This window comes from Heterodontus francisci, chromosome 42 (genome assembly GCF_036365525.1).
Source record: "Heterodontus francisci isolate sHetFra1 chromosome 42, sHetFra1.hap1, whole genome shotgun sequence".
Classification (NCBI taxonomy): Eukaryota; Metazoa; Chordata; class Chondrichthyes; order Heterodontiformes; family Heterodontidae; genus Heterodontus; species Heterodontus francisci.
The window spans coordinates 20168266-20186537 of record NC_090412.1 but is presented as its reverse complement, the minus strand read 5'-3'; the positions used below and the strand labels follow the sequence as shown (position 1 = coordinate 20186537).

Sequence of the window (18272 nt, the reverse complement as noted above, 5' to 3'; positions counted from 1 at the left end):
AGCGTTGTTGTACATCACGTCTGCTATGAGGAGGCGGCCGCCCACCACCTCCTTTACTTCGGAGATGGTGAAGTTACCTCCCCGCAGCAGAATACCCAGGCCGGAGGAGCGGCAGTCATTACCCCCCGGCCAGATCGATGGCCCGTGGGACCACCATCGCGACCACAGCCTGTAGGTGCTGAGGTGTGGTATTCCACACTCCTGCAGAAACAGTAGGTCAGCTTTGACCTTGGCAAGGTAATCCAAGGTTGAAACACATCGCGTAGTAGATTTAATGTTACGCACATTAATGGAAGCAATTCTTACACCCATTTTTTACTAAAAATTAGTTGTTGCTTCCCATACCATTTGTCCTCACTAGTCCCAGTCCTTCGGGATGTTCCTGCATACCCATCGTGTGCGCAAGCAGTTTCACGTTGGTTGGGCTCAGAAACCCCTCCTGATTTTTCATGCAGGGGTTGTGCCGCTCGGGTGACATCGGGGGGGTCTTGTAGGCAGAGAGCATTGGGTTGTCCTCAGCTGCTTCCATCTGTTCCTCCTCGAAAACATCACTCAGAGAATCTCATACTCTCTCTCTCAGTCTCTCTCTCTCACTCCAGAAAAGAAGCTTAGGCCAAGCGCCCAGATATACTCAGTTGTTCTCTCTCTCTCTGGTGAGGGAAGTTGGCTGTGCCAGCACCAATTGGCATTAATTTGGGCAAGACAGCCTGAGGCCTGGTCATCACTCAATGCACATAACTGTGCACACATGGCACCATTCTGTGACCCAGCCATGTTTTAAGGAACGAGATGATTGCTGTTTCTATGTAAATCACTTCATTAATGCTTGACAAATTATGCTAATTTTCCCATGCTGTCATTTCCAGTGTGTGGTGCTGGGAATGTATTGACATTGTTGAGTGGCCCTTTGAAATGGACACTGTACCCCCTGTTCACTCCTCCGAATAAACCCTTTCATTGGTTTGACACTCATTTGTGTCTGATTACCTCTGTGAAATGCACTAGGTTATTTTACTACATTAAAGGCCCAATATAAATATGAATTGTTATTGATGCGTTTATGGCCATGACATCGTGGTGCGGCACAGAGGGCAGCCTGCTTCGATGGTGCCCAAGCTGGCTGGTCAGCTGCTGGTCAACTCCTTCACTTGTCTACAGACACCCTTTTTCTTCAATATTTCCTGCTACTTATTAGTTCCCTGTTCCTTGAGAATTTGTAAAGGCTGATAATGGATTAAGGTGCCTTTGTGATGCTTCCCATAAAAAGGTCCCCATTCCTTTAAAGTTCACACTCCCATTTCACATGTGCTCCAAGACTGCACTTGGACCTATGAACAATTATGCAAATATACACTGGAAAATTGAGTGCTATTAGCACTTTTCCATTCTAGCGAATGTGGCACCATTTCTAAAGCAATTAAAACTGACTTATGCTTGTAACCAAAATTAACTCCAATGTGCATTTGCACTTAATTTTAGTTTGCAAAATAATGCACTATCTCCTGATAATTTTCTGTAAACCTTTGCTTTGGATCAGCTAGGTTCAGTTAGAAGATTTGAGTAACCTTCAGGATCAAGCCTCATCGAAGATTTGTGCTCGAATGCGGATGAGTACCCCAGTGCACTACAGAGGGAGCAGTGCACCAGCGGTTGTATAATCCTTTGGGTGAAGCAATGAGGCTCTGTCTGCCATTACTCTGTGGTTCGAGTGGATGTTAAAGATCTCATGGGCTACTCAAAGAACAGGAGCCAGATCTACTTCATCAACATTTCTCCCTTAATCAACAGTTCCAACAACATTAATTTACCAGTAATTCATCTCATGGCTGTTTTTGAGAAGGTGCTGGTTTGGAATGGTGGCTGTGTTTGCTTAAAAAGCAAAGATTATATTTATAGAAGACCTACCAAGCATTTTGTATGCCCTTGTGTTCAGGTAGTGCCTCTTCAGTGGGTGCACTACTCCTTCATATCGCTCCACAGCTATGCACAACATTGTTAGGATGCAGCTCGCGACAGCTATAGTCTGAACAAAGGGAACCATCTTGCAGACAAAGGCCCCTGGAAATTAAATATCAATTAAAATATTGGAAAATATCCACAGAAAGTTTGTCTAACAATGTTAAGCCACTTATTGCAAGATTTAATAGGATGAGTTTTCCATTCCTCAATGCCCAGATAAGTGGCATGAAATACAGGTACATCAAAGAAGAAAAATAGGTGCTAATCTTTTGAACCCCATTCCATATCTGAACAGCACTGCCCCATTAAACCTCCTCTACAGATTTACTGGCTTCCTGTAAAGAGAAAGCATCACGATGGACATTACAAGCAAATGTAGGTCTCATGGCTCTGTACAAGGATTTCCTAACCATAGGTTAATAAACTGGCAGCCAAGATGGCCACTGCAATTTGCATCTGAAGTATCAGGAGATCAAACTGGAAACAAAAGTCTAACAAGAAGCCCTGCCAGGACAATGCTTACGCTAACTGAGTAGATTATCCAGATCACCCTCATTAGCGGGACATTCAAAACTTTTGTTATGATCCTGTCTTTTTTTTTCTTTGGGAAGTTCGTGGTGTGTCTTTAAGACAGCAAATGATCAGTACTGCTTTAAGAACAAGCAGACATTAGGAGTTACCGAGAAGGTGCATTCTCTTTGCCTTGGATACAACCATGCAGAGACTGTGATTCAAAGGGTGCATTCTTGTTACCTTGGATACAGCCATTTGGACTGAGCATCAAGAGATACATTTGCTACAATTTAATTTTGAACTGGCTTATAGTGGAAAAACAGTCTGTTCCAACATGGGACACAGACAGACAGCTCTGTGTTAGCACCTGAAAGCAGAGGTCTCTGATAATTTAAACTGAAGGAAGAATTTAAACTGTGATTATATTTTTAAGCCTCAAACTTCTAAAGCCAGGTTGATTCTATTGAAAGTAGTTGTGAGTTGTTGATCTACTGTAGTCATTGCTGGAGAAAGAAAGCATCACTTACTGCTGGAATTAGACTACAGACTGTTCTACTGTTGAAGAACCTTTTTCTCCCCCATTGGACGGCTGTGAGGACTTCAAGCAACATTGGACTGTAAATTTGCAAGGACTCTAATTCTTTCTATTTGAAATGTTGTTTATGTCTTAGTAGTGTTTAAGAATTTAGTTTTTCTGATTAAACAGTTAATTTGTTGATTTAAAGACACCTGGTTTGGTTAGCCTCATTCAGGGGTTAATAGATGGTCCAATTTAGCTGGGTCTTTAATTTGTAAAGTTTAAAATGATAAGTTAGGCAATCTGTAGAGGGATGTTTAGTTTCGTTTAGAGATACAGCACTGAAACAGGCCCTTCGGCCCACCGAGTCTGTGCCGACCATCAACCACCTATTAATATGTATGCACAATTGCTGGGTAAAAAAATTGTGATTGAAAACTATGCCACACATTTATTAAATGCAGAACAAAATCTGCTACAGCATAGTACACTACCACATCTTCACATGTCATCACTGCAAAAGTTTTTTTTAGATCTAGTTATTGCATGACTCTGACGTTAATCCCAATTCTGTCCTGAAGCATACTGTATGTTTGGCTCTTATTAGCATCTAACTAAACCCACAACTGCTTCCAGATTAATGTCCCAAGTTAGACTGGCTCCATTTTGTGTTTTGCCAATGGGATGACTATCGTGAGGGTTCTACAACAGTCAGATATTCCGCTCCTCTGGATTACCACTGGTGGTAATGGTGAAAATTATCCCCTGTTATTATACCTGTCTTTATGGGTTACCCCAGTGACAGATATATAAAAACAGAGGTTTCCAAACTTTCCTTGTTGAGCACCACCCCCCTCCCCCTCACACCCACTGCTCCATCTTCAGAGATTCACGTCCTTAGGCATTCCCCTCTTTCTAAGAAAAAGTGGACCAGATTTTTCTGCAGTGGGGAATCTTGCAGCGTGCACCATTGGTTAGACTTTTTCATGCATGTTTACGTTTTAAACATTTTTGCCCATGAAGTTGTTGGAAGTGCAAATGGTAATGGCATGGTGAGAGCAAGAGGGCATCTGGGACCTTGGTGAACAACGGGATCAACAGACTATCTCCTTAACCAATGAGTTTTAACGATTGGGAAATAACTGGAGGAAGGACTGAGATGGAGGGTAAATTAGAGGAAGGAAATATAATGTCATCTCCCACTCCACTCAGAGTACAGAAAAAGTAATAAAGAGAGGGAAGAAAGAATGGATTAAGAGAGAGAAAAAAACAGATAGGAAAAGAAATACAATTAAAAAATGTAGAATTTGATGTTTTTCAGATCTCTTAAAACAATTAACAACCTGAAGGAATGAGACTCCACACTTACAACTGTTTACTTTTTGGGTAAGGGAAGTTGATTGGCTGACGTCAATAGTTATCATGTTGTTAAATTAACACTGGTGGTAATGGTGAAAATTATCCCCGTCCTATTATACCAATATTTCTGGATTACCCCAGTGACAAATTTATATTGTTAATCACTAGCTTTAATTTTCTATGGCAATTTTAGTGGGCAATTAATGTGCAAATGCAGCAGCTTCATAAAACTCACAAGGAGGTTTAGCTAGAGGTTTTGTTTTAGCAAAGCTAACAGGGGAGTAGTGCAAATTGGCCGGCAACTTGTGGTGATTCACAATTCAATGGATATCTTTTCTTTGCTACATGCTGCTGGCAATTTGTGCTTCAATAACAGCCTGCATTGTTCAGATGCCATTATTTTCTCTACATTGTATCATTTCATGAAAAAAGAGCCTTTTATTTTATTGGCTGACATAATATATTGATTCAGGCAGGAAGTAACATGAATAGCCAAATACAAATGCTTTATTACTGAATATATTTGATAATAAAAGAACTTGATGGCCCATCCCTACCTCAATGAGTTGGATACATTTGGTTACGAATGTGCAATTTGTGAATTTGTTCTTACCTTGCAAAGAAAGGTTGAGTTCATTGAGCTTGTCAAATAGGTCATCAAATAAAACCTGGAAGTGCAACTGAGGATGTGATGGTGAAGTGGTGACTCAGGGCTGATCAAAAACCATACAGCAGTCCTCCCAAATCTGAAGGTACTTCCACAACCACGGGCCAAACGTCAAACTTCTGTTTGATGCAGAAGTTGCTAGTGCAAATATCCCATCTCTTCGCACAGCTTTGAGAAGTTGTATCAGCTCAGTGGTCAAGGTTTTAGGAAGTTCATGACCTTGACAATGACAGTCAGTACATCTGACAGGTCTTTCAACATCGCTTTTGCGACTTGTGCCTCCCTGTGTATCCAACAGTGGCACCATACACCATGTCATACAATAGCTGTCACCTTGCCCTCCCCAACAGCAAGTCCTTCATTGCATCCAGTCATGTGCTGAGTCAACTGTTGGTCAATCTCCTTCCTTCTATGGTTCACTATGACGCACTTTACGGAAGCACAAGGCACTTGATGGTAAAGTATACAGAACAGACTTCATTTATATACAATACAGGTAATCAACCTACCCAGTACAAAGGAGCAACTTCAGGTTTCTCTCTCTTTCCAGCTCTCCAACACCCTGAAAAACCCTACTCTTATATCCCAGTTTATCTACTTCAAAGTTACATTTCACAGATAAGACCTCCAGATTTATATGTTCTCAGATTTCTCAAAAACAGATGTTTGACAGCTTATCCACCTAATTATCCACTTTATACCATGATTAATTGATCCCTCTGCATATGGCAATTACACTGGTCACTAAAGTTATGCATTAATCATGCAAGGTCGATGTTATCCCAGTTACCTATTTCCTTTCACAGGCATCCCATTGTTTTCCTGTTTATCTTACAAATCCTGTTGCTCTATGACGAGCTATAGTTAGGCGGGCCAGTTTAGTTATTAACCCTTAACTCTTCAACATGTCCAACATCATGGCTTTGGCACCATTGCTCAAATGTTGCTGGGAAAAGTCCACTTGACTTTTTATCTGTTGTGCCCTAGTCCACAATTTTGAACAACTCCTCACCTGCACTTCTTCCCTGAACCACAGAACTGTTACAGTGCAGAAGGCCATTCAGCCCATCGTGTCCGCACTGGCTCTCCAAAAGAGCAGTTCACTCAGTTCCATTTCCCCGCCTTCTTTCCGTAACCCTGCACATTCTTCCTTTTCATATAACAGTCTAATTCCCTTTTGAATGCTTCAATTGAACCTGCCTGCACCAGGTTCTCAGACAGTGCATTCCAGACCTTAACCACTCTCTGCGTGAAAAAGGTTTTCCTCATGTCACTTTTGCTTCTTTTACCAAATACTTTAAATCTGTGCCCTCTCGTCCTCAATCCTTTCATGAGTGGGAACAGTTTTTCCCTATCTACTCTGTCCAGACCCCTCATGATTTTGAATACCTCTTTCAAATCACCTCTCAGCCTTCTCTTCTCCAAGGAAAACAGTCCTAACTTCTCCAATCTATCTTCATAACTGAAATTCCTCATCCCTGGAACCATTCTTGTGAATCTTTTCTGTACTCTTTCCAATTCCCTCACATCGTTCCTCAAGTGCGGTGCCCAGAACTGGATGCAATACTCCAGCTGAGGCCGAACTAGTGTCTTATACAAGTTCAACATAACTTCCTTGCTCTTGTACTCTATGTCCCTAGTAATAAAGCCCAGGATACAGTATGCTTTATTAACCGATCTCTCAACCTGTCCTGCCACCTTCAATGACTTATGCACATATATAGCCAGGTCCCTCTGCCCCTGCACCCGGTTTAGAATTGTACCCTTTATTTTATATTGTCTCTCCATGTTCTTATTGGAGCAGAACAGCAAAATAAAAAGTCTTTTTGGTCTTGGATGAACTGATGCATTGAATGAAGCCTATCACTTGTGTTGCATTGGCACAGTCAGTAATTCTGACAATTTGTGTTGTGGGAAAAGTCCTTTGTCTCGCTGCTTCATCTATTTGCTCATAATCGCTCCTTCCCCATCAACAGTTCTGTGGTTAACTGTGTTGTCAGGGAGTGAGATGAGACTTAGCAAGTCTGCACCTTTCATTTCACATCAATCAACACAATCTCAATTGCTGCTGGCAGGTCTCGCACTCTCTGACTGTCCTTTGACTTACCTGTTGGCTCCTCACTGACCTCATTTGCAAATGTCAGAGTTTGACTGCGAGTTAGCAGGTGCAGCAGCTGCCAGGATCACCTGATCAAAATGCAAGAGAGGAGTTTGTGAGCTTGCAGAGTCTGGAAAGTTTAAACACTGGTTTCTGCTGCTTGCAAATGCTTTTCATACCTGCTTTTATTTTAGATATTTATCTACAAATACCTGCATTCACTTGCAACTGCGTGTCACAGCGTCAGCTCACTGGAAGGCTTTCAGACAACCCTCAACCGTTCCCTCCCAACATATGAAGTCAGGGCATCTCAGGGGTAGGTATGGCATTCCTTGCGGGCATACCATTGTACGCCATGACCATGGACGGAGTAGGAAGAGCACAGGACAGAGTGAAGGAGTAAGGCAGAATTTAAGAAGGCTTCAGTTCACCAGATAATTCCCCCCTCCCCCGCTTTCACCGAATATAAAGTCAGAACAGGATTTGCGTTTACTGTGCACCAGAAGAGTAGATGATTCACCGAAGAGGCATTAGGGCATGTCCATGACCTGTTGCAGGAAGACCTGAAGCTACAATCATCCACCCACATTGCTCTCTCAGTGGCCATGAAGGTCACAACGCACTTGATGTTTATGACAGAGTCTCAATCCAGGTGGCTACGAGAGATTTGTGCCAAATCAGCCAGGCTGTAGTATCTTCTTCTCTTCTTTGGCCTCCTTGTCTCGAGAGACAATGGGTAAGCTCCTGGAGATGGTCAGTGGTTTGTGAAGCAGCACCTGGAGTGGCTATAAAGGCCAATTCGAGAGTGACAGACTCTTCCACAGGTGCTGCAGGTAAAATTGGTTGCCAGGGCTGTTACACAGTTGGCTCTCCCGTTGCGCTTCTGTCTTTTTTTCTGCCAACTGCTAAGTCTCTTCGACTCGCCACACTTTAGCCCCGCATTTATGGCTGTCCACCAGCTCTGACGATCATTGGCAACTGACTCCCACGACTTGTGATCAATGTCACAGGACTTCATGTCGTGTTTGCAGACGTCTTTAAAGCAGAGACATGGACGGCCAGTGGGTCTGGTACCAGTGACGAGCTCGCTGTACAATGTGTCCTTGGGGATCCTGCCATCTTCCATGCAGCTCACATGGCCAAGCCATCTCAAGCGCCGCTGGCTCAGTAGGGTGTATATGCTGGGGATGTTGGCCGCCTCGAGGACTTCTGTGTTGGAGATACGGTCCTGCCACCTGATGCCAAGGATTCTCCAGAGGCAGCGAAGATGGAATGAATTGAGACGTCGCTCTTGGCTGACATATGTTGTCCAGGCCTCGCTGCCGTAGAGCAAGGTACTGAGGACACAGGCTTGATACATTCGGACTTTTGTGTTCCGTGTCAGTGTGCCATTTTTCCACACCCTCTTGGCCAGTCTGGACATAGCAGCGGATACCTTTCCCATGCGCTTGTTGATTTCTGCATCGAGAGACAGGTTACTGGTGATAGTTGAGCCTAGGTAGGTGAATTCTTGAACCACCTCCAGAGCATGGTCGCCGATCTTGACAGATGGAGCATTTCTGACGTCCTGTCCCATGATGTTCGTTTTCTTGAGGCTGATGGTTAGGCCAAATTCATTTCAGGCAGCTGCAATCCTGTCGATGAGTCTCTGCAGACACTCTTCAGTGTGAGATGTTGATGCAGCATCGTCAGCAAAGAGGAGTTCCCTGATGAGGACTTTCCGTACTTTGGTCTTCGCTCTCAGACGGGCAAGGTTGAACAACCTGCCATCTGATCTTGTGTGGAGGAAAATTCCTTCTTCTGAAGACTTGAACGCATGTGAAAGCAGCAGGGAGAAGAAGATCCCAAATAGTGTAGGTGCAAGAACACAGCCCTGTTTCACACCACTCAGGATAGGAAAGGGGTCTGATGAGGCACCGCTATGCTGAATTGTGCCTTTCATATTGTCATGGAATGAGGTGATGATACTTAGTAGCTTTGGTGGACATCCGATCTTTGCTCGTAGTCTGAAGAGACCACGTCTGCTGATGAGGTCAAAGGCTTTGGTGAGATCAATGAAAGCAATGTAGAGGGGCATCAGTTGTTCTTGGCATTTCTCCTGTAGCTGGTGAAGGGAGAACAGCATGTCAATGGTGGATCTCTCTGCACGGAAGCCACACTGTGCCTCAGGATAGACGTGCTCAGCCAGCTTCTGGAGCCTGTTTAAAGCAACTCGATCAAAGACTTTCCCCACTGTGCTGAGCAGGGAGATTCCACGGTAGTTGTTGCAGTCACCGCAGCCACCCTTGTTCTTATAGAGGGTGATGATATTGGCATCGCGCATGTCCTGTGGTACTGCTCCCTCATCCCAGCTCAGGCAAAGCAGTTCATAGAGTGCTGAGAGTATAGCAGGCTTGGCACTCTTGATTTTTTCAGGGGTAATACCATCCTTCCCAGGGGCTTTTCCACTGGCTAGAGAATCAATGGCATCACTGAGTTACGATTTTGTTGGCTGTTCATCCAGCTCATCCATGACAGGCAGAGACTGGGCTGCATTGAGGGCGGTCTCTGTGACAACATTTTCCCTGGAATACAGTTCTAGGTAGTGCTCCACCCAGCGGTCCATTTGCTTGTGTTGGTTAGTGATTGTGTCCCCTGATTTAGACTTGAGGGGGTGATCTTCTTGATGGTTGGCCCAAAAGCTCTCTTAATGCCATCATACATTCCTCTGATGTTTCCAGTGTCGGAGGCCAGCTGAATATGACTGCATAGGTGTTGCCAGTAGTCATTTGCGCAGCGCCTGGCTGTTCTTTGTGCAGCGCTTCTGGCTGCTTTAAGTGCTTCAGATGTTAACTCACTGGGGGCTTTCTTGTAGTTCAACAGTGCAATGCACTTAGCGGCTATGACAGGTTCCAGCTCTTCAAAGTGAATTTGAAACCAGTCTGCATTCTGCTTCTCACGTTTGCCATAGGTGGTCATTGCTGAGTCATAGATGGCGCCTCTGATGTGGGCCCACTTAGTCTCTGCATCCCCTGTAGGAGTGTTTTGAAGGGCTTTTTCAAGTGAATTTAGAAACTTATGTAACAGCTGTAGATAAGAAATTCTGTTAGTGTTGATGCGCGGGTGGCCCTTCTGCTTGGAGTGATGCAACTTCTTTGGTTTGAGTCTAACCTTGCTGCACACCAGGGAACGGTCGGTGTCACAGTCCGCACTGTGGAAGCTGCGTGTGATTTGAAGGCTGTTTAAAGACGCTCGCCTCGTGACAATGAGGTCCAGCTGGTGCCAACGACATAATCTTGGGTGCCTCCAAGAAACCTGCTGACAGGGTTTAGTATGAAAGAACGAGTTGGTGATGCAGAGGTTGTGATAGGTACACAACTCAAGCAGTATCTGTCCATTCTCATTTGGCTGTAGTATAGAAACATAGAAACATAGAAAATAGGAGCAGGAGTAGGCCATTCGACCCTTGGGGCCTACTCCGCCATTCAGAACAGATCATGGTGGATCGTCTAATTCAATACCCTGTTCCTGCTTTCTCCCCATATCCCTTGATCCCTTTGGCATTATGAAATATATCTATCTCCTTCTTGAATATATTTAATGACTTGGCCTCCACTGCCTTCTGCAGTAGAGAATTCCACAGGTTCACCACCCTCTGAGTGAAGAAATTTCTCCTCATCTCAGTTGTATTGCCCTCCACCTTAAATATATTCAATGATCCTGCCTCCACCACCTTCTGAGGCAGAGAATTCCAAAGTCACAACCCTCTGAGACAGAAAATTCCTTGTCTCTGTGCTAAAAGGGCAACCCCTAATTTTAAAACAATGCCAAGTTCGGAAGAGGAAACATCTTTTCCACATCCACCTTGCCAAGACCGTTTAGGATCTTATAAACTTCAATCAAGTCTCCCCTCACTCTTCTAAACTCCAGTGAAAACAAGCCCACTCTTTCCAACCTTTCCTCATATCAAGGACAATAAAAACAATCACGAATTAACATATCTGTTAACAACAGTAATGTAACTCACTTTCAGAAAATTCTAGCCCATTATCTATCAGTGACAAACAAACAAGACTTCGTTGCTGCACTGTTAGATCAAGTTGATTCTTCATTGTCATTCATGTCCTGGCAACTGAGACCAAGCTCACCCATGGACAGCACACAGCACTGTAAGCTGACGATGGCCTCTGCTTCCCTCCTCTTCCCCTATCCAGTGCTGGTCATAACTGCCGACCAGTCGTGGCACTGAGACCTTGCCTCAGTGCTGCCAGCTTTCCATGACAGAGACCTAAAGGCACATGAGGGTTGCCCATTGTCCACTTAATGCTAAGCCCTGCCATTGAATTGTGATCAATTACATGCTAATGTATTAAAACTAACTGTCCTACAATTAAAGTTGCATTCCCCTCGCACCAGGGCGGTGAGTCCACCTTGATGCTTTCCCACCACTGACTAAATCCGGAACCAATGTCACCGACGTCAGATTTCTGGGGGGACTCGTCCGCGCTTTTCTCCAGCACCAACGCCCCCCCCCCTCCCACTCCTCCATTCCCGCCCCAGACAGCTGCATTAATTTCAGCCTCAAATCCAATTGCTGCAGTTCTCAACAGTGTCAATGTGATTCCTCTCTTGTACTGCATCAGCTATAAACAATGTAACCACATTTGTTCCATTGCTGCAATTCCACAGCCTCCTCCTTCAGGGAAACAAGAATCATCGGTTAGGCCACCATTAACAAGCTCAACTATTCTACTGCAAAATGATTCAGTGGTGCAACAACAACCAGCCACTTCACAGGAATATTTTTTGTGGCGTGTGATGGAAGGACTCATGTAATTACACGATGTGAACGCACAAGGAGTGCGAGCATTTATATAACCCTGGGCAGTAATTTTCAGGCTTCGATGTCTAATCATTTATTCATTGTAGTTCATTAATGCAATTGATTGCACCTGCAGCCTTTTTTTTTGCCCAGCAAGAGTTTTTTCCACAGCAGGAAAAGTCCATTTAGTGCAACAAGTCATTCTAAATATAGCAAGGGTCAGAATTTCCTGTGTATTTGCCCCGAGAGACACTTTTAATGCTATTATAGTCATCAATCGATCCCTGTGCCTGAGCACATCTTGGCTCATTACATCATCCTGACTTGGAACTATATCACCGTTCCTTCACCGTCACTGGGTCAAAATCCTGCAACTTCCTTCCTAACAGCACCGTGAGTGTACTTATACCTCAAGGACTGCAGAAATTCAAGAAGGCAGCTCACTACCACCTGCTCAAGGGCAATTAGGCTTGGGCAATCAATGCTGGCCTGGCCAACGTCGCCCACATCCCATGAAATGAATAATTTTTAAAAATTATAATGGCTCCCCTCCAATGCTTACAGATGAAATTCCTGCAGTTACACTTGTTTAAAATGAATGTAAAATTAAGCATAGAATTATAGACACAACAGGAAGCAAAATTAGTTTCTGGTGTTTTATTGTAATTTTTTAAAGCCGTTTTGTTTCATTTATCCTCACTGTGATCTGCTCTGTACTCCCCATTTCTGGGAATATATTTTTAATGGCATAAGTTTAAGTGACATTAAAAGTCACAAAGCTTCCACAATTATATATTCATTAACATGCTGGGCTAAAAAGTACATTAGGCCCATTTCGTGCTGCCTGTTCATCAACAAGATTGCAGTGCACAGCCCAGTGCGCATGCATGGCTAGCACAATGCACAGCAAGCCTGAACTTCTTGAAGGGGCGATGCACTCATGCTGCACCAGCTACTGGAACAGAATCAGAAAATCTCTGCTGGAAGGAAGGAGACTGCACATGAAGCAACAGGTCAGAGGGAGCAAGGGATCCCAAGTTCTCAGATGCGACGCTGGAAGGCTTAGTGACGGAGGTCGAGAGAAGGAGGGAGACAATGTTTTCACATGGGTCCAGGAGGCCCTCAAGACACACCCTCCAAAGGGAATGGAAGCAGGTGTCCATGGAGGTTAATTTCAGGAGTCCATTCCCAGGGATCTGACGACAGTGTCAGAATAAAGTTCAATGACCTCACACAAGTGGCCAAGGTCAGTGATTGCATCTTCAAATTACTTCTCCTAGCCACCCCAACACTAACATCTCACGATGCTCAATGCTCCACATCCCCATCACTCACCCATCAACAATCAGGATTCAGGTCGAACATTCAGATGCTCCACCTCACACACCTACCCCCAGTGCTGCCAGCCTCACACCCACCTCTCACAGCTTCCACATGCCTCCATCAATTCAGCTGTGGCGCATGTACCACCCAAATACACTCACTAACATTCTTCCTCTCTTTTGCAGGACAAGGTCGCACATAACCGCAGGGAGCGGCAAAACACTGGCAGGGGACAGCCCCACCTGCATCACCTGAGCCCCTTAGAGAAGATGGTACTTCACATTATAGGGCTGGCAGTCACCGAGGTTGTTGCATCTGGTGTCACTGAGAACATTCAAAGTGATGGTAAGTTCCTGCCTCATGCACCTTCTCAAATCTTTACCTTCACCTTCATCCTGCTATCTGGTATGAAGTGTAAGCTCCAGATGGTATGGCCATGGGCCTCTTGCTTTCCAACACACCCCCTTCTTCCCTTATCCCAGCCCTCCTTGGAGAACAAACCTGCTGTCCACACTCAGGATGACAGCATTTGTCCACCCATCACTGTCACTCCGTCCTTGCCCAAGCTGTTGCCTCTCAGACAGCCAGCCCAGACTGCTGCTGCCCATGAGGAGGTGGTACAGTCCAAAGCCAGGCTCTCAAGGCCCAGAGCTGCAAGGCCGTCTGCAATTTCCTCCAGTGAAAGTCAGCAACCTTCCACAAGCCACTGGGGTACCACTACCTAGGAGCAGGAAGACAGGCAAAGGCATCCGGAAGGCAGTCACTAAGGGGATGCACAGTGGTGAATAGTCCAGTTTTGTATGTATTATTGGAAATGTTTTCGGATAAATTTGTTATGGATTTTTTTTGTTTCAGGATTTAGGCCAAGGGGACCTGTGATGGTCATTAGCAGAGGGACAGAAAGGTGGGGAATTATGGAACAGTGGTGATGTGGGGATGAGATCTTAGGGGAACTGGAGTCTGACCCCATCAGCTGTGATGATTTCCCAGGTTCCTCCTTCTCCTCCTCTTCTTCTTCCTCATCTTCCTCCTCCCTTTCTATTTCCTGTGGACCATTTCCTCTCTACTGCCTGTGGACCATTTCCCTCGTGTGGTGCAGCCAAGACGGACTGCAGCTATAGCCTCCAAGAGTGAAAGCAAGTTCAGAGAGCTTCAAAATCCACTCACTAACTTGAAGTCCAGCACAGCTCCCTTCTGACTCCAACAAATTGTGAGAGCTGCTCCAACAACACATGCACAGAACTTCCACTCAGCAGCAGCAAAAGAGGGTCAAAAGCACTTCACCTGCAGGTCCCATGCTGATGTGTTTAACTAGTGCCTGCGAGCGTGGAGAGCTGGCAGGGAGTTGGGGGGGGGGGGGTGGCAGGGGAGGGAATCCCTCACACAGCTGAACATATGTTCAGTTGGGAGTGTTGAAGAGAGGATGTTAACAGGACCTGCGAGATCCAAAATGGTAGGTTGGTGCCAAGTTAGCATTAGATGCTGATTGACGTCACAATCTGTGTGGTTCCACAGCACCACCTACGTTCGTGTCCTTACAAGCATGGCATGCTGCTCAGGCCGTGCCAGAAGTGGGCAAAAACAGTCCACCAACATTTTTGGAGTTCCAGGCTTCCATAGGACTTGCACCAGCAGCCACTGTGCCTAACGTGCCTCAATAACAGTTGGATGGCTTGAAACTTGCATTTTCATACCTAAAGAAGGAATATGTGGTGTGAGTTTTTTCACTTTCTTGGGCCCCAGTTTTGTTCTGACGTATGCTAATGAAATTGGCAGGAAATTTAGGTGTAAGTAGATATTTGCAAAATTGGCGCATGAAGGGGTATAGTTTTAGGTGCAACTTTGCAATTATATCCCCACTGGAAATTCTGTCCCACATTTTCTCTCGTGCTCAGTAAGCTACAGCACAGTTAACTTCTTTCTCCCGCATAGTAATAATTCCTCCTGTCCTCATTGGGTCAGGTCATTGTTTCAGTCTGTCTATCTCTCTAGTTATTAAGAAACATTAATAATGAATCCTCAATTCTCATCCCAATTTCCAAGGAGATATCAAGCTGTCTTTCAACAGCAGAGGGTACAGTATATGTCAAATCCCAGTTTAATGAAATCAGAAGAGGAGGCAAACAACATGAAAGAGATTTGAAAGGGACTCTCTGGAATAGTGTGCTACTGACTGCTTGAACTTTGCCTTGCTATCAAAGTATTAAATGAGTGGAGTAAAATGTTAGCATTGTTAGGTAGGCAGTTTGACATTTTATATAAAATCGACAATTTATTCCATGATGACAGCAACCTTCCCCTCCAGGAAGCTTCAGTGTTGTCAGGGTCCAGTGATTCCACAATTGTCTGTAGCTCAGAAAGTCACTGTACTGATCATTGTCTACTCTGTTCTTAATCCAAATGCAAAAGGCAATTGTGAACTCTTGGCATAGATTGTGTTTTCTTTGCCATTGATTAAGACAGACTAACCACCTCTTCTTCATTCATTCCTACAGCCTCTCTGGTGAACTTGTGCAGGACACTATGGCAACAAAGGTTCTCCACACTTCCCCACTCCATCCTCCAATACCTTCAACTAGCAACAACATTTTCCCATTTGATGGCAAAGACTTTATTTTAATATAAGCGCTTATTTTATTAAAAGATTAGTAAATTCTCAGTCAAAGAAGGAGGATGGCATCAGGAAGGGAACTCCAGAGCATGGTGTTAGATGACTGAATGCAACTAGCTAGTGATCGAGTAAAGCCAGGGGGTGGAGTGGGGAGAGGGGGTGGGGGAGGGAGGAATGCACAAATGTAAAGGTAGGGATATGAAGCTCAGGCAGGTAAATGGAGTTGATGCACAGATCAGCCATGATCTGATTGAATGGTGGAGAAAACTAAAGGGGCTGAATGGCCTCTTCCTGGTCCTCTGTTTCTAAAAAGCTACAGTCAGAGGAACAGAGAGATCTTGAGTTGGGTTGTCAGGCTGAAGGAGACTACAGAGGTAGAGAGGGGAGAGATCACAAAGGGATTTAAACACGAGAATTTGAATTTTGAAGGCACTGGAAGACTGGGAGCTAATGTAAGTCACCAAGGACAGGGCTGATATGTGAGAGGGACCTGGGGCAGGATAGATTTTTGGATGAGTTACAGCATGGAGGATGAGGGGCTGGCCATGACAGTATTGGCATAATCATGTCTGGTGGTGACAAAGTAGTAGATGAGGGTTTTAATAGCAGATGGTTGAGAGCGGACTGATGTTATGGAGATTAAAGTAAATGTTTTTTGTAATGGAGAATATTTGGTGTTGGTATCTCATCTCAAGGCTAAAGAAGACACCATGGGCAGAATTTTGTGCAGGCAGTGAGGGTCCTGACGCTGGGCCAGGAAGGCAAGGGGGAGCCCACTTCAGGGTTCAGGGGCACCCCAGCTGTATTTAACAGCACCTAGGCAGTTAACTGCCCAGTGCCAGGGTCCCTGTCTCTTTAAGGCCAGGGATCCCACATCCCAGAGCTGCTGGCCAGTCAGAGGGCTGACAGATCAGCAGTGCCAGCAGCGCCAGTGGCACACTTGGCCACAGCTGGCACTGCAGGTAGGCCTGGCACCATAGAGCCCTGGACTTGAGGTGAGTGGGGCAGGCTTGGTAGGGTGAGGGGTTGGTGGGTTGTTCAGGGCAGTGGGGGGGGCCTTTGCCCTTTGCCACTGGGGGCCTTTTGTGGGCCACAGATTGCCCACGGAGGAGGCCTGACCCCCAAGTAGCTCACTGGGCGACATCCCCAAGTGGCAGCAGGGTGAGGACCTTAAGTGGCTATTAATTGGCCACTTAAGAGCCTCAGTTAGCCTCCGGGTGAGAAGGCCGTCCTCAGCCTTCCTGAGCCCAGAAATAATTGGGGGGTGGGAGGGGGGGCAGTCGGGAAGGCGATGTGTACTCCAACACCCGCCTTCCTTCCTGATTCAATGGCAACCCACCCTCACCTCTCAGCCTGCTCCTGATGGGGGAATTAACTTCTGGCCCAAGCCTGCAAACACTCTAGTTTAGACTAGGACAATGTCCGAGAGGGGCACAAAATCAGTGGTGAGGGTATGATGTTTGTGGTGAGGACTAAAGACGATGGTTTCAGTCTTCCTGGTGCTTAACTGGAGGAAATCGTGGCTCATCCATGACAGGATAATTGGACTAGTAGTCTGGCAACACAGAGAGATGGAGCGAGGAGGTAAAGTTACAGAGTTGGGTGTGTGGTCAGTGTATATATGGAAACTTATCCCATGTCTGTGCACGATGTTGCCTAGAGGCAGCATGAGGATGCGAAAGAAGAGGTAGATCCTGTGGAACTCTGGAGGTAACCTTCTGGGAGAAGGAAGAGAAGCCATTGCTGGAGATGCTCTGGCTATGATTGGATAGCTAAGAGTGAAAACAACCAAGAGTAATCCAACTGGATGGACAATAGAGGAAAGACTTTGGGTGTGAATGGTGTGGTTGACCACATCAAAAGCTGCAAAAGTCAAGGTGGACAAGAATGATAATGTCATACCATGTCTCTGTAATGGTGATTAGTTAGAAATCATTTACCTCTATTTGTGCCACTTGTTCATCTATCTTATTGCAGATGCTTCATGCATTCAGATCAAGACCTTTTTTGAAAACAGTTTAAAGAAGGAACACGTTCTAACTTACCATACTGTTCTGAGTTCTTTAATTTTATTCTTTTTTTAAAACTCTCTTTTTAAAATCTTTTACTCCTTTTTTTACTCTTTTACTCTTTTTTTTTATTCGTTCATGGGGATGTGGGCATCACGGGTAAGGCCAGCATTTATTGGTGGTGAGCTGCCTTCTTGAATTTCTACAGTCCTTGAGGTATAAGTACACTCACGGTGCTGTTAGGAAGGAAGTTCCAGGATTTTGACCCGGTGACAGTGAAGGAACGGCGATATAGTTCCAAGTCAGGATGGTGTGTGACTTGGAGGGGAACTTGCAGGTGGTGATGTTCCCATGCATCTGCTGCTCTTGTCCGTCAAGGTGGTAGAGGTCGCAGGTTTGGAAGGTGCTGTCGAAG

At 45.2% G+C, this 18272-nt stretch overlaps 1 protein-coding gene across 1 annotated transcript in view; it reads right to left on the bottom strand.

Annotated features, from left to right (window-relative positions):
- Positions 1-18272, bottom strand: part of LOC137355345 (pyroglutamylated RF-amide peptide receptor-like) — a 39282-nt gene that overhangs the window by 18484 nt on the left and 2526 nt on the right. The window contains exon 2 of the mRNA XM_068020338.1: positions 1906-2058. Within this exon, the coding sequence (XP_067876439.1) occupies positions 1906-2058 (153 nt within the window). The remainder of the gene's footprint in view (positions 1-1905; positions 2059-18272) is intronic.